The sequence below is a fragment of the Sarcophilus harrisii genome, chromosome 6, assembly GCF_902635505.1.
Source record: "Sarcophilus harrisii chromosome 6, mSarHar1.11, whole genome shotgun sequence".
NCBI classification, from domain to species: Eukaryota; Metazoa; Chordata; class Mammalia; order Dasyuromorphia; family Dasyuridae; genus Sarcophilus; species Sarcophilus harrisii.
In genome coordinates this window covers 253,989,502-254,003,420 of record NC_045431.1, presented here as the reverse complement: position 1 = coordinate 254,003,420, position 13,919 = coordinate 253,989,502, and the positions used below count along the sequence as shown (strand labels likewise).

Genomic DNA, 13,919 nt, shown 5'->3' with positions numbered 1-13,919 from the left:
GCCATTGGACTAACTAAACAATATTTTTCTTAGGAGCCATCGAATTGAGATAAAGATTTCCAGGAATTAAAAAGATTTGATTTCCTTTAATTTTCAATCCATTCTCACAGCAAAAATTTCTCTTATGCCTTTGAGGAAAACCATTCTTTATCTTATTTTCAGACAAAAAGTTATACATTGAAAAGACCAATAAATATTTAAGTCTCTCAATTATAGGTAATTTTATTTCCTGATGTTACATTTTTTTAAATTTTGTTTTCGAAACTGAATGCCAATAAGAAACATTACAGGAAAGAGCATGGACTACATATTTAAGGAAAGAGTTGGTCCTTAAAATAATCATATTGGGCCATGTTGGAAGGAAAAATTTATAGAAATGACTCGTCTACGTCTTATATTTAGCATAAATTGGAAGGCAATATTAAAAAAGAACCCAGAAAGATTTTTTTTGGTAAAATGAGGGATAAATTCTAAACCACAGAAGTCCACAGGGCCATCTTAGATCCTATTAAAGCTAACAAGAACAACTTGATTATCAAGGACTATGGTCAGCAAGCTAGTGAAAGTAAAGTATTTGCTAATGTCAGAACGAAAGGGAATCACATTATAAAATGTCTAAATAAAATTTGTGAATGCATCTCAAAAAAAATCTGATTTTTTCATTTATTAATATTTTTTTATGATTCTGCATGAATCCCTATGGAAATAAATGAAAAAGTGGAAATACATAAATCCTTTTTTATATATGATATTATTTGATCCTTTTAGAAAAGTTATAAGCTAACTGTATGATGCTCATGTTACTGATAGATGTCTGAAAGATATAGCAATTAAGTGAAATGCTTTTCATCATGGCATTAGGGAGCAACAAAGAGAGTTGCACTCCATTTATCTCTTGTACCGCAGTCCAAAGCTCTATGCTCCACATCATACTGGCAAAAACTGTGCATGAAGCTCTGAAGAAACCAACATTTGTAAAGAGGTATTAGTCAATATCTTTCAAAAGTTATGTGCATATGAGCACAAGTCTGTGTGTGATCATATAAGAAAACATAACATTCTTTCTCAATTAATCTTATCCAAAGCTTATTTTATAATTGCTTCACTCTCCTACCAACACTAATTTTTTAAAGTATTTTTCCTATAACACTAAAATGATAGATCACCTGTTGGATTTTTCATGTTAATCAGAATATAGGCAATTGATTTACTGTCCAGAATATAGTCATAAGAATCATAGAATTATTCTATTGAAGCTATTTTGAGCTAACTTATAAAAGCAATTGTTGCCCGTATTGGATAATGTTTTCTTTCTGTAAGAATCTGATCCTATCAGTCTTCAGTATTTAGATAATCTATGAGGTATCAATGCCATTCTAAAAAATGAGGCATACAGATTTATGCAACCACACATTTGCATATACACACAAAAATACTATAAATATGAAATAGAATTTAAAAATTGCCACCTACAAATAAAACTATTTTACAATGCTCCAAAATGAGAATAATTGAGAAAGCAAAAAATGCTATCAGTACAAAATTTTCTAAAATTCTATATTTCTGAAATGACCAAGGAACACTAAAGCTCACCTCATTGGTAAGAGATCTGTAGAATCTAATTTGAATTCCTGATTTTATAACAAACTTTTCCCTTCCCTCCCAGATCACATGGGATTTGAATATCTTCTGTCCAAGAGAATAAAAATGTAATCTTATAACGATGTCCTGTACATTTTACATATGTTTATGATATTAATTGGAGTCAGTGAGAATGGTTTACTCCTTTATTTGTATGGCTTTAATTTAATCACTAGTGAAAGGATAAGACCTATTAATATGATTTTCATTAAATTGTTTCTTTCCCATATTCCAATGATTCTCTCAGGGGAGTTCCATTTGTAATCCTCTGTATGTATCCAGAAAAATTTTCCTGAATGACATTGAATGCAAAATCATTATTTATCTCCAAAGAGTGTCCTGAGACACTTTGCAATAGCTGCCACCTGATTGTCATCTGGGCCCTCACTATCAGTTCCAACAGCCCTAAATGGGTAGAATTCAACATCAAAGATGCAAGGTGCATTGTTCCATCCTTTATCTTCATATGGCTATTCAATTTGCTGATAGATGTGTTTGTGCCTCTATATGTGACTAGTCCCAGGAAAGATCCTTAGTCATCTTCAGAAGAAATTGGGATACTGTTCTATAGACTGGCATGCCATAAGATAAATTGTCTTCAAGTTCAAAACAGAGAAATGTCAACAACCAATGACAAAAGAGGTTAAGGATTTGTAAGCACACAAAGAGAAACAGACACAAAGAGGCAGACACACACACATAGAAAGAGAGAGAGAGAGAGAGAGAGAGAGAGAAAGAGAGAGAAAGAGAGAGAGAGAGAGAGAGAGAGAGAGAGAAGAGAGAGAGAGAGACAGAGAGAGACCGAGATACAGAGACAGAGACAGACAGACAAATTGACAGAGACCAACAGAGAGAAAGAAAGAATACTTTGAAAAGTATTGTCAATAGAAGTAGTGGGCTATTCATTTCTTTGGTAAAATGAGAATACTTAATTTTAACTCTGAGATTCAAGATCTAATTTCTGGTCACACTACCTAGATTTTGAGTGTGTGTGTCCACTGAGGAAGTCCTTTGGTTTTCTATTCATTTAAATTTTTCTATGTAAAAATTATATATACATAAGGTCTAATAAAAATCTGAGGTTCCAAGCCAAATTTAAATAATTCTCTTTATGCACCCAGTGTTTCCTATCTTAAAAAGCAAGAACAGCTGCCTCAGAGTTTTTTCACTTTTCAAAGGGCATATAAGCCTATAGTCCTGCCATCATGAATGTCATTGAGCTTTTGAGAATGCCATTGAGCTTTCCTATATGTGACAAAGATGTCATAGAATAAAAATATTGACTACATGTAAAATATATATATATATATATATATATTTATATATATATATATTCATACATTATATATATATATATATATATATATATATAGTACTTTCTTCAGGGATTGAAGGAAGAAAGGGAAGAAAAGGAGAGAAATAAAATAAAAAGTACACAGCAGAAAACAAAATAAACTACTATAGTTGAAGAAAGATGGTTATTTCAGAACATGTGTCATACATATTATATAGGTTTTCTTGAAAAAATTATTGCTTGATATTTTAAGTCCTTTCTTATATTCTGCTGTGTACATGGTAAGGTGTCCTAATTCTTTTCCTATTTTACATTTTACTTTTAAATAATAAATATAAAGATATGTTTTTATTAACTTTTGCTGTAAAAATGATCTGCACATGAGTCATATTTTATGTGATCTATGAAGTATCAATGCCATGCTAAACAAAAGTAAGTATATTTACATAAATAGAGAATAAAACAAATACATAAAAACATGAGACATAAAATAGAATTTAAAATCCCTATTTACAAAAAAAATTACAATAACACCAAATAAGAATAGTTGCATCAAGAAAGTAAAAAAAAAAAAAATAGAAAACTAGTATGAGTAAAATATTTTCTAAAACATAGCATTTCTGTAACAACTAAGGATTAATGAAGATCACCTCATTTGTAAAAAATGTGCAGAATCTGATTTTGAATTCCGGGTTTTATAACAGATACTTCTCTCTTCATTCCCAGGTCACTTTGGATCTGAATATCATTCTGTCCTAGAGAATAAGGAATGCAGCCTAACGATGATATCCTCTGCATGTTACATATGCTTCAGATTATACTTGGAGTCTTTGGGAATAGTTTACTCCTTTTCTTGTATGGCTTTAATTTTATCACTGGTAAAAGGATAAGACCAATAGGTACGATTTTTGTTAATTTGTTCCTTTCCCATATTCTAATGATTCTTTTCAGGGGAGTTCCCACAGCAATTCAAGTGTGTATCCAGAAAATTTTCCTGAGAGACATTGAATGCAAAATCATTGTTTATCTGCAGAGAGTAGCCCGAGGAGTTTCACTTTGCAATACCTGCCTTCTGAGTGTCTTCCAGGCCATCACCATCAGTTCCAAGAGCCCCAAATGGGCCAAGCTCAAAGCCAATGCCCCAGAATACATTGTTCCATCGTGTGTCTTCATGTGGGTACTCAATTTGTTGGTAGATGTAGTTGTGCCTCTCCATGTGACTGGCCCTGGGAACAACACATTCAGTCATGTTAACAACAACCTTGGATACTGTTCAATAGACTGGCATGCCATAACGACCTCCAATCTTGTTATGTGGAAGACACTTTATGATGCGGTATTTCTGGGATTCATGGCCATTTCCAGTGGCTACATGGTGCTTGTTTTGTTCAGACACAAAGGGCAAGTCCAACACCTTCATAACAATAACGTCAACATTTCCACCCCAGAAACCAGAGCCACTAAAGTAATCTTGTTGCTCATGATTTCCTTTGTATGCTTTTTATTCAGTTGGTTCCATCTTTGTTATTATAATGGAAAAATCTAAAGATAAAAGCCAGTGGACTATACATATGTCTGCATTTTTTACTTCATTTTACTCAACAGTAAGTCCTTTTGTTTTAATCAGTAGTGATTCACAGATCCTCAGTTGTTGTAATACTTTCAAAAGAATAAAAATTCTCATCCTCATTCATTAAAATCTCAGAACAAATACATTGAAACTATGAAATTTCAAAGAAGAAAATAAATTCTAAAATCTCACTTCAAAACGTTTATTTCTGATAGAGGACACTGGAGTAAAAGAGAAATTTCTCTTCATCAGAAAATGAGTATTTTGCTTTTTAGATGTCTGTTCTGTCCACCAAACCAATATTTTTTTTTTCCACAGCAAAAGAGTAATGATAAATGATCGTTGGTACAAATTCCAAGTTGTGTTCCTGTCCCTCTTGAAAGACACCATAATTGTCTCCAAGGTCAATAGACACAAATGTCAAGAACCAATGACAAAAGAGGTTAAGATTTTGCACAAGTTTAACCAGATATGTGATAAAAAATTAAATGCTATTTTTCATTACTAAAAATCACAGACCCAAGCACTGTATCTCTGTTCTTTACATTTAGCCAATCACTTTTCATTTTCCTAATCCTTTTTCTCTTACATTAATGAGATTTATAAGCTTTTCCTTCTTCCTCAAATATATCTCAATTTTTCAGACATTTTAAAAAAGGGGAATGTGAAATCGAGTTTATAAGCACACAGAGAGAGAGGGAAACAAAGACAGAGAGAGGCAGAGGTAGACTGATACATAGAGAGAAAGAGTGAGAGAGAGAGTTAGAGAGAGAGAGAGAGACAGAGGGAAAGAGAGACAGAGACAGAGAGAGAGAGAAAGAGATAGGGAGAGACAGAGAGACACAGAGAGAAACAGAGAAAGCAGAGAGATACAGAGAGACAGATATACAGAGACGGACAGAGAAAAAACCAGTACTTTGAAAAGTATTGACAGTAGAGGCTGTTCATTTACTTTCATAAAATGAGAATACTTAATTTGTACTCTGAGATTCAAGATCTAATTTCTGGTCACACTACCACAATTTTGGTGTGTGTATCAACTAAGCAAGCTCTTTATATTCTCTTTATTTCTATTTTTCTCTAAAAAATTATATACAGAATAGGACCAATTAAAATCGGAGATTCCAGCCAAGTCTCAATAGTTCTCTTTATGCACCTGATGTTCTGATCTTGAAGGTAACAACAGCTGTCTCAAATAGAGTTGTTTTCACCCTCTGAAATTTCCATTTTTCTATGGGTATATAACCCTAAGTCTGCAACCATGAGTGACTTTGGCTTTTGAGAATGCCATTGAGCTCTCCTATATATGACAAAGAGGTTATAGAGTAAATACATTGTTTGGGTATAAAATGCTTATTCAGGTTTGAGCTAAGTTCAATAATTTATTTGGCTTAATTTTACTTATTTATTGCAATAAAGCCTATTGTAACATAGAGGACAGTCCAGGGAGAAAGGGAATAAATTTTGTTTGATAAAATGTATTAAATCCTTTATTCCACAGGAATACTTTTGTACAGGAACTCTGCCAGGTTCCTACTTGATCCTCATGACACAATCTATAAAGTACATGAGGCTATCCAAGTTCAAAAACTATGTAAAATAAAAAGTCATCGCTATAGCAGTGGAGGAAAATAGGAGGCAGCACTTCAATTAACCAGAGAAGAAACAATAATATTGAAAAGAAATATTAATCAGATATGTGATCAAAAATTTTTAAATGTTATTTTACATTACTAAACAATCACAGACCTAAGCAAAGGGTCACTATTCTCCAGATATAGTCCATAGCTTTTCATTTTCCTAATCCTTTTGTTCTCTTACAATAATGAAGTTTTAATAAGCTTTTTCTTCTTCCTCAAAAATATCTCAATTCTTCAGACCTTTTAAAGAGGGAAATGAGAAATGGAGTTTGTAAGCACACACAGAGAGAGGGAGACAGAGTCACAGACAGACAGGCAGACAGCGAGAGAGAGAGAGAGAGAGAAAAGAGAGAGAGAGAGAGAGAGAGAGAGAGAGACAGAGAGAGAAAGAGAGACAGAGACAGAGACAGAAAGAAACAATATTTTTAAATGTATTGACAGTAGAAGCAGTGTTGCTGTTTTATTTGCTTTGATAAAATGAAAATAGATAATTTTGACTCTGACATTCAAGATCCCATTTTAGGTGATACTACCTAGATTTTGTGTGTGTGTCTACTGAGCAAGTCTTTTATATTCTGTTTATTTTTATTTTTTCTGAAAAAATTATACATAGAAGAGGACCAATTAAAATCTGAGGTTCATTTCTCATTTCATCCATACAATTTAAATGATGCTACTTTTCTCTCAATGTGTTACAAATTCCAAATTATGTTTCTATTCCTCATGGAAGACACTTTATAATGTAACCAAGGTCAATACACACAAATGTCAAGAACTAATGACAAGAGATTAAGGTTTTGCAGAGGTTCCACCAGATATGTGATAATAAAATTTTAAATGTTATTTTTCATTACTAGAAAATCACAGACCCAAGCACTGTGTCTCTGTTCTTTATATTAAGCCAATAACTTTTCATTTTCTTAATCCTTTTTTCCTTACAGTAATGAGATTTTTCATAAGTTTTTCCCTTTTCCTCAAATATATCTCAATTCTTCAGACATTTTAAAAAGGACAATGAGAAATGGAGTTTGCTTGCAAACACACACAGAGAGGGAGACAGAGACACAGGGAGGCAGACAGGCAGACAGACAGACACACACACACACACACACACACACACACACACACACAGACAGAGAGACAGAGAGACAGAGGGGCAGAGACCAAAAGAGAGACAGAGACAGAGAGAGAGAGAGAAAGACAGAGACTGACAGAGAAACAGACAGGAAGACAGGCAGACACACACACACACACACACACACACACACACACACAGAGAGAGACAGAGAGACAGAGAGGCAGAGACCAAAAGAGAGACAGAGACAGAGAGAGAGAGAGAAAGACAGAGACTGACAGAGAAACAGACAGGAAGACAGGCAATCAGGCAGACAGACACACACACACATACAGAGAAAGTGAGACAGAGGGAGAGGGGGGGGAGGGAGGGAGAGAGGAGAGAGAGACAGAGAGACAGAGAGAGAGAGAAAGGGAGAGAGAGACAGAGAGAGAGACAGAGAGAGAGAGAGACAGAGAGAGAGAGAGAGAGAGAGAAAGAGAGAGAGAGACAGAGAGAGAGAGAGAGGACAGAGAGACAGAGAGAGAAACAGAGACAGAGAGAGAGAGACAGAGACTGAGAAAGAGAGAGAGAGAGAGAGAGAGAGAGAGAGAGAGAGAGACAGAGAAAGAAAGAGAGACAGAGACAGAGACAGAGAGAGACAGACAGTACAGACTGACAGAGGGAAAGAAAACTACTTTGCAAAGTAGTGACAGTAGAAGCAGTGTGGCTGTTGATTTGCTTTTGTAAAATGAGAATAATTAATTTTGACTCTGAGATTCAAGATACAATTTCTGGTCACACTACCAAGATTTTGTGTGTGTGTCTACTGAGCAAGCTCTTTATATTCTGTTTATTTTTATTTTTTTCTCTGAAAAATTATAGATGGAATAGGACCAATCAAATTCCAGCCAAGTCTAAAAGATCTCTTTATGCACCCAGTGTTTCTGATCTTGAAGGTAAGAGCAGCTGTCTCAAATAGATTTGTTTTCACACTCTGAAACATCCATTTTTCTGAGGGTATATAAGTCCTAAGTCTGCAACTATGAGTGATTTTGGCTTTTGAAAATGCCATTGAGCTCTTCCTATATATGACAAAGAGGTCATAGAGTAAATATATTGTTTGGGTATAAAATACTTATTCAGCTTTGAGCAACTTCAAGAATTTATTAGGCTTAATTTTACTTATTTATTGCAATAAACCCTATGGTACCACAGAGGAAGGGTCCATGGAAGAAAGGGAACAAATCTCTTTTGAAGAACACTTAAGATAAAATGTGATTAAATCCTTTCTTCCACAGGAATACTTTTGTACAGGAACTCTGCCAGGTTTGCACTTGATCCTCACTACACATTCTATAAAGTACATGAGGCTATCCAACTTCAAAGAGTTATGTAAAATAAAAAAATCTTCACCATAGTAGTGAGGGGAAATAAGTGGCAGCAATTAAATTAATCTGAGAAGGAACAATAATATTAAAAAAAATACTTGAAATAAAATTTGTAAGACAAATCAGAACATATATAAGTATCATATAATCAGAAAAGGAAATTAGCAAAAAGTATAAAAGTAATGATTCCATACTAAAGTTTATAACAGAAAAGTAAAGCAATCACAATGAAAATGGATTTTTGATATTTCATGAAGTGATGCATAATTCCTAGAAAGTTACAGATAATATAAATGAGAAACCCATCTTGTAAAAGAAGACAGTATGAGAATGAGTTCTAAAACCAGCTTTCAAAGAAATAATGACTGAGGCAGATAAGAGTTGAGCACATAATAAAGGATTTCCAAAGAAATAAAGGATCAGAGAAATGGAATGAAAAATTAAGCATTCATAAAAGGCAGTAGCAGAAAAATTTAGTTGAACAAAATTTTTTTTAAATTAAAAAATTTCAGATCCAAGATATCAGAGTAGAAACTGCATTTGAGCTGACACTTCTCATCATTCCCTCAGAAATAATTTTAAAATAATGCATCAAATGTTATTCTGGTGCCAAGAAGTGCTTTAGTAGAGCCATTTTTCCAACCAAAGATAACTTCAGTCAGAAGCAGAAATATGTGCTACCCATTCTTTTGCCCAGTGCTCAAATCTGAGTTCTAGTTTTCGGGTGGAGAAACAAGGGCTCTGGTTTAAGTTTGAGTAAAGAGGAAGTAGCGTTGCTAGTTCCTGGTGAACAGTTTTAGAGCAAGAGAGAAGCACAATTGCTCGATTTTAGGGAAGATAGAGTATCTTCCAAAATAAGAAGTAGAATTCACAGGAAGAGAACAGTTACCATGCCTTTCTTAACTCACACAATCTTAGAATCCCAGAAAACTGACAAACTGCAAGAGCTACTTATGAAAACCACAGGAAAACAAAGAAATAACAAAAATTTTCACAATAAAGCTCTAAAACTTGAGACAGTGATACTCTCCACCACTTCTTCCAAAAGATGAAGAAAGTCAAATTTTAAATGAATTTCAGTGTTATATAAGTAAGAAAAATTAGCAAACTATCATAATGTAATCTCAACAAAAATGTGTTATGGTGACAAGGAAGCTCAAGACTTAAATTCAGATAAACTCAATAACTTCAAAATATTTGCAAAAATAACTTTCAATGAAAATTGCAGAATTCAAATTAATGCAAGAAGCATTCCTAAAAACCTCAATAAAAAGATAAATGAAAGCAAATTATTAATTCAGTCTTTATTATCTCTAAATTCTAGATAAAGGCATTAAAATCCTCTTGCTAACCTTTCTCACAGAATATAGAGAATTGTATAAAGTATAGGATAAGTATCGAACATAACCTATTTCAATTTAATTCACAACCTATCTTCATTCATTGCTATTCACATGCTATTGGAATGTTTCTAAATTTTAAAAACCAAATAAAAGAATAAAAACATAGATTCAGAAAACACATAATATATATATTCCTATTATTTCCTAAATGTTTCATCGAGTTTTTTTACCCAAAAGCTTGAAAAAAATTACGAACATCATTTTTTTAATCTACAGATAATAAAAGACTGCATCACAAAAGTCATTATCTAGCTATTATTAGCAATATATTAAGTGTTGTTTTGGGTTTTCTTGTTTGTGTTGGAATGTTAACATGCAATTTTAATATGTCCACCTTCCATGATCATAACTCACATCTTCAGTTAATGAAATCTAAGCTCCTCCAAGGAAGGTTAAGTTAATACTAATAAAGCTAATAAAGCATTCGTTGTAACAGAACCACGTACCCGAATTTTGAACCTTAGGGTTCGAATGTCTGTCATGTTTTATACTCTTTGTATTACTGTTGGACAAGATAGTATAGACCACCCTAATCCCTTATCTTTGTGGCAAGTTATAGTATCCTGAAACAGATCCTTTTCCTACCATATTTTTGACATATTCTTCCACATATGAAGATGAGTCAACTAGTGCTAGTGATGCTAGTATTTCCAATGAATGTGTCCATTTCAATCAAGCAGGACATGCTCTGTTAATGCTACACCCTTTTCTTTCCCATCCTGCTGTCACCATGACCCATTGGGTACCATTCCTTCATGAGCCCTCTTGCTCACAATTGAAGTTGAACTTTATTTCAATTTTGACTTTTGAATAAACATATCATAGAGATGGAAGCTTGAAGTTTTCTATAGGAGAAATAAATGCTGATAGAGTTTCATTAATAAGCCAGACTTTTCTACCAATCAAAGCTAGGCAAAGCAAAGATAGGAGGAATTCACTAGAGAATTGGGAAAATTTTATTCAATCATCAGACAACCAGGTGATAGAGGGAATAGCGGACTTTATTTAATTCAAGAAACCTGACTTCAAGTAGAAAGTATTATTCATTTTATCCTCTGATCCTGGATAATGTCATGTAAGTTCTTTCAGTCATGTTTTTCTTATTACAGTTCAGGTAGACTAATAAAGAGAACAGGTTATATAAAATAATTCTCCTAAAGTAGTTTAAACCTTGATTTATGCTTATATTTCTAAAACAAATTCATGTCTATAAGCATGTTTCCTAATATTAAAACCCAACAAAACAAAAAATACTCACACAGGAATACATCCACTTTCAATGATTCTACTTTGCTCTCAATGTGTTACCTACATTTTTTCTTTTAAACAAACTCCTAAAGATATATCACCATCATATAATATCAAAAAATCATAGTAGTACTATATTCACATGGTTACTTTGACTATCCAAAGATTTGTCTCTACAATAAAGTGTTCAATTAATTATAATTATTTTCAGAAAGAATAGAATTGATGAGTTGTTGTTGTTGTTCCTGGTAGATCTCCTAGATTTCAGGAAATTGTTCCCTGGTATACCAATACACTGAAATCACTCTCTGTATTTCTTCCTTTCATATTTTTAAGCAGAAAGAAAATTTCTCCCCACCAGGTAAAGTGTTGCTCCTTTAGAGATTCTAATTAGTCACTTTTAATAACTGCTGGGGATTTTTATTTAAGATGAAGGGATGTCATGACATGGCAGATTCCTTCTCCCAACTTTTACTTTTGAGGTGACAGTAATTGAGGTTCTTGGGGAGATGAGCTCAGAACAGGCTGTGCTTATAACTTCAGGCCTGACCATCCCCCAGAACACACACATGCACACTTACCCAAACACACACTCACACACACTAACAACTGTATCCACTTCTTTGGCAGCACAGATCAGACTGGTGAGTAACTCTCCATCTTTGTTCCAGAGATCAGATTCCTAGAAATCTCATCTAGGGGAAAAGTTGTTTTTCCAGTTCTTGGGAGGCAGAAGAGATGTTGCAGATGCAGCCTCAGTAGGGATTATTCCTTTTCAGATTGCAGCAGGGACATATTAGCTCTTCTTCAGCAGTCTTCGGTACCTCTGTTTTTATCTCCCCTTAAGTGGTTCCGACCAGGCTAAAGGGAGTGGATGGAGATGCAGTGCTCAGCTGGTTATGATTCAGATGCTGGCAGATTCTGCACTGAAACCCTCCTGGGAGGAAATGACATCCTGATTGTTCCTTTCTCATTTTATCAGGAAACTTTTGAGTCTGAGCTCAATCCAGGAGAAAGAGAAGCTCTGATCTCTGTTTCAGGCTGAATGTGTGAGAAAAGTCACTGTGACTGTGCAAGTTCAGAGCCCATCTGAAGGTGCTTTGGCAGAGCATTCTAGGCTTAGACCCCTGGCTGCTTCAGGCTCTCCCTGTGACCTCTATGCTTTCTTCCCTCACACAGACACTTGACTGGAAATTATATGGATTCCAGGCTGGAAGTTCTGTTGGGATTGTTCAAGCAAAAGTTCCAAAGTCACATCCCTTTCTTGTGTCAGAGCATTATAGAGCTTAAAGGAAGTCAGAGAAGTTGACCAAAAGCACCCATTTTACAGGTGAGGTAACTGAGACCAATGGAACTGAGGGATATTTTCACAGTCAAAGGAAGTTTTTGGGGCTGCATTTCAGTGCCTCGGCTCTCTGCCTGCTATTTAGCTCCTTCTCCTGCCCTCTTCTGTTCCCTAGTTGTCCTTTGTGCCTGTTTGATTTCAATGTAGCTTTCACTGATTGATTAACTGGAAGGTACTCTCAATGAAGTTTTTCCTCCTTTCCTTCAGACTTCCTTTGTCTTTATTCTTTTATAGGAACATAACTTCTGACACTCTAATAATCATGGTTAATTTAGAATCAATGACTTCCTACATTTTATTTTGTGCTGAGGCAAGGGGTTAAAGGACTTGCCTAGGTCACAAAATTAGTAACTATTAAATGTCTGAAGTTGGATTTGAACTCAGGTCCTCCTGACTTCAGGTCCACTTCTCTATCCAATAAGGCATGATTCATGGGCATCCAGGGTACCTGAGGCATTGAGGCAGAGAGCTAACTGCTTTTTCCAGTAAGTAAAAATAAATTTTAAAATATACGAAGTCAGGGTAGCTAAAAGGCTTATTGGATAGAGAAGTGCACTGCATGTCCATGAATCATGGTAAAGTGTCAAGGACATCCAACTTAGAAGCAATGGACTTTGGGGCACAGAATTTTATCTGACAGAAACAGGAATGTATCCTGCAATGCAAAGAAGTCCAATATAATTTTATATTTTCTTATTAATATTATGATGATAACAATTTTGAAAAATTTTTGGCCATGGACTCATATTTACTACCACCAATTTATTAGGAAATATACATTTCTTCAATGATTATTAATTATTTGACAATTTTATGATAATGCAAATCATAGCAAAATTACCATAGCAATATCAACAATAACATAATTATTATCCTTTCTTCTGGCCAAGGATTGATCTAGATATATTTAATTTTTGGTTATATAGCCTTGATGTAAGCAGTATTTTTCCTACAATCCATGTGCATCAGATTATCTCTTCATATTTCATTCTTTTGTTACAATAAAATTTCTGTTATGCCTTTAGGAAAACCATTGCTTCAGCTTATATTCAGATAAAAATTGTTACAGTGAAAAGCAATAAATATTTAAAAATCTCTGAATTTCCTATGCTATGATTGTCTGTGTTATGGTTACATTTTGTTTAATTAAGAAATGCATTGTATTGATATGAACATTTATCAGGCAAGAACCTGGTCTGTAAATATAAAGACAGAGAATGGGCCCTTAAATAATCATATTGTACAATGTTTGGCAAGGCAACAGTTTATGCCAGAGAATGTCTTCTACTATATTTGTATGGTCTAATTATCCATCTGTATGAAGCAGGTACTG

General features: G+C 34.2%; 1 protein-coding gene across 1 annotated transcript in view; it reads left to right on the top strand.

The window, feature by feature from the left end:
- Nucleotides 1-3,667: 3,667 nt before the first annotated feature.
- The window catches only part of LOC116420116 (vomeronasal type-1 receptor 4-like), a 44,996-nt gene continuing 34,744 nt past the window's right edge, over nucleotides 3,668-13,919 (top strand). Inside the window, 4 exon segments of the mRNA XM_031943708.1 lie at nucleotides 3,668-4,433; nucleotides 4,435-4,600; nucleotides 4,603-4,660; nucleotides 8,085-8,158. Coding sequence (XP_031799568.1) covers nucleotides 3,705-4,433; nucleotides 4,435-4,600; nucleotides 4,603-4,660; nucleotides 8,085-8,158 — 1,027 coding nt within the window. The 5' untranslated portion in view covers nucleotides 3,668-3,704.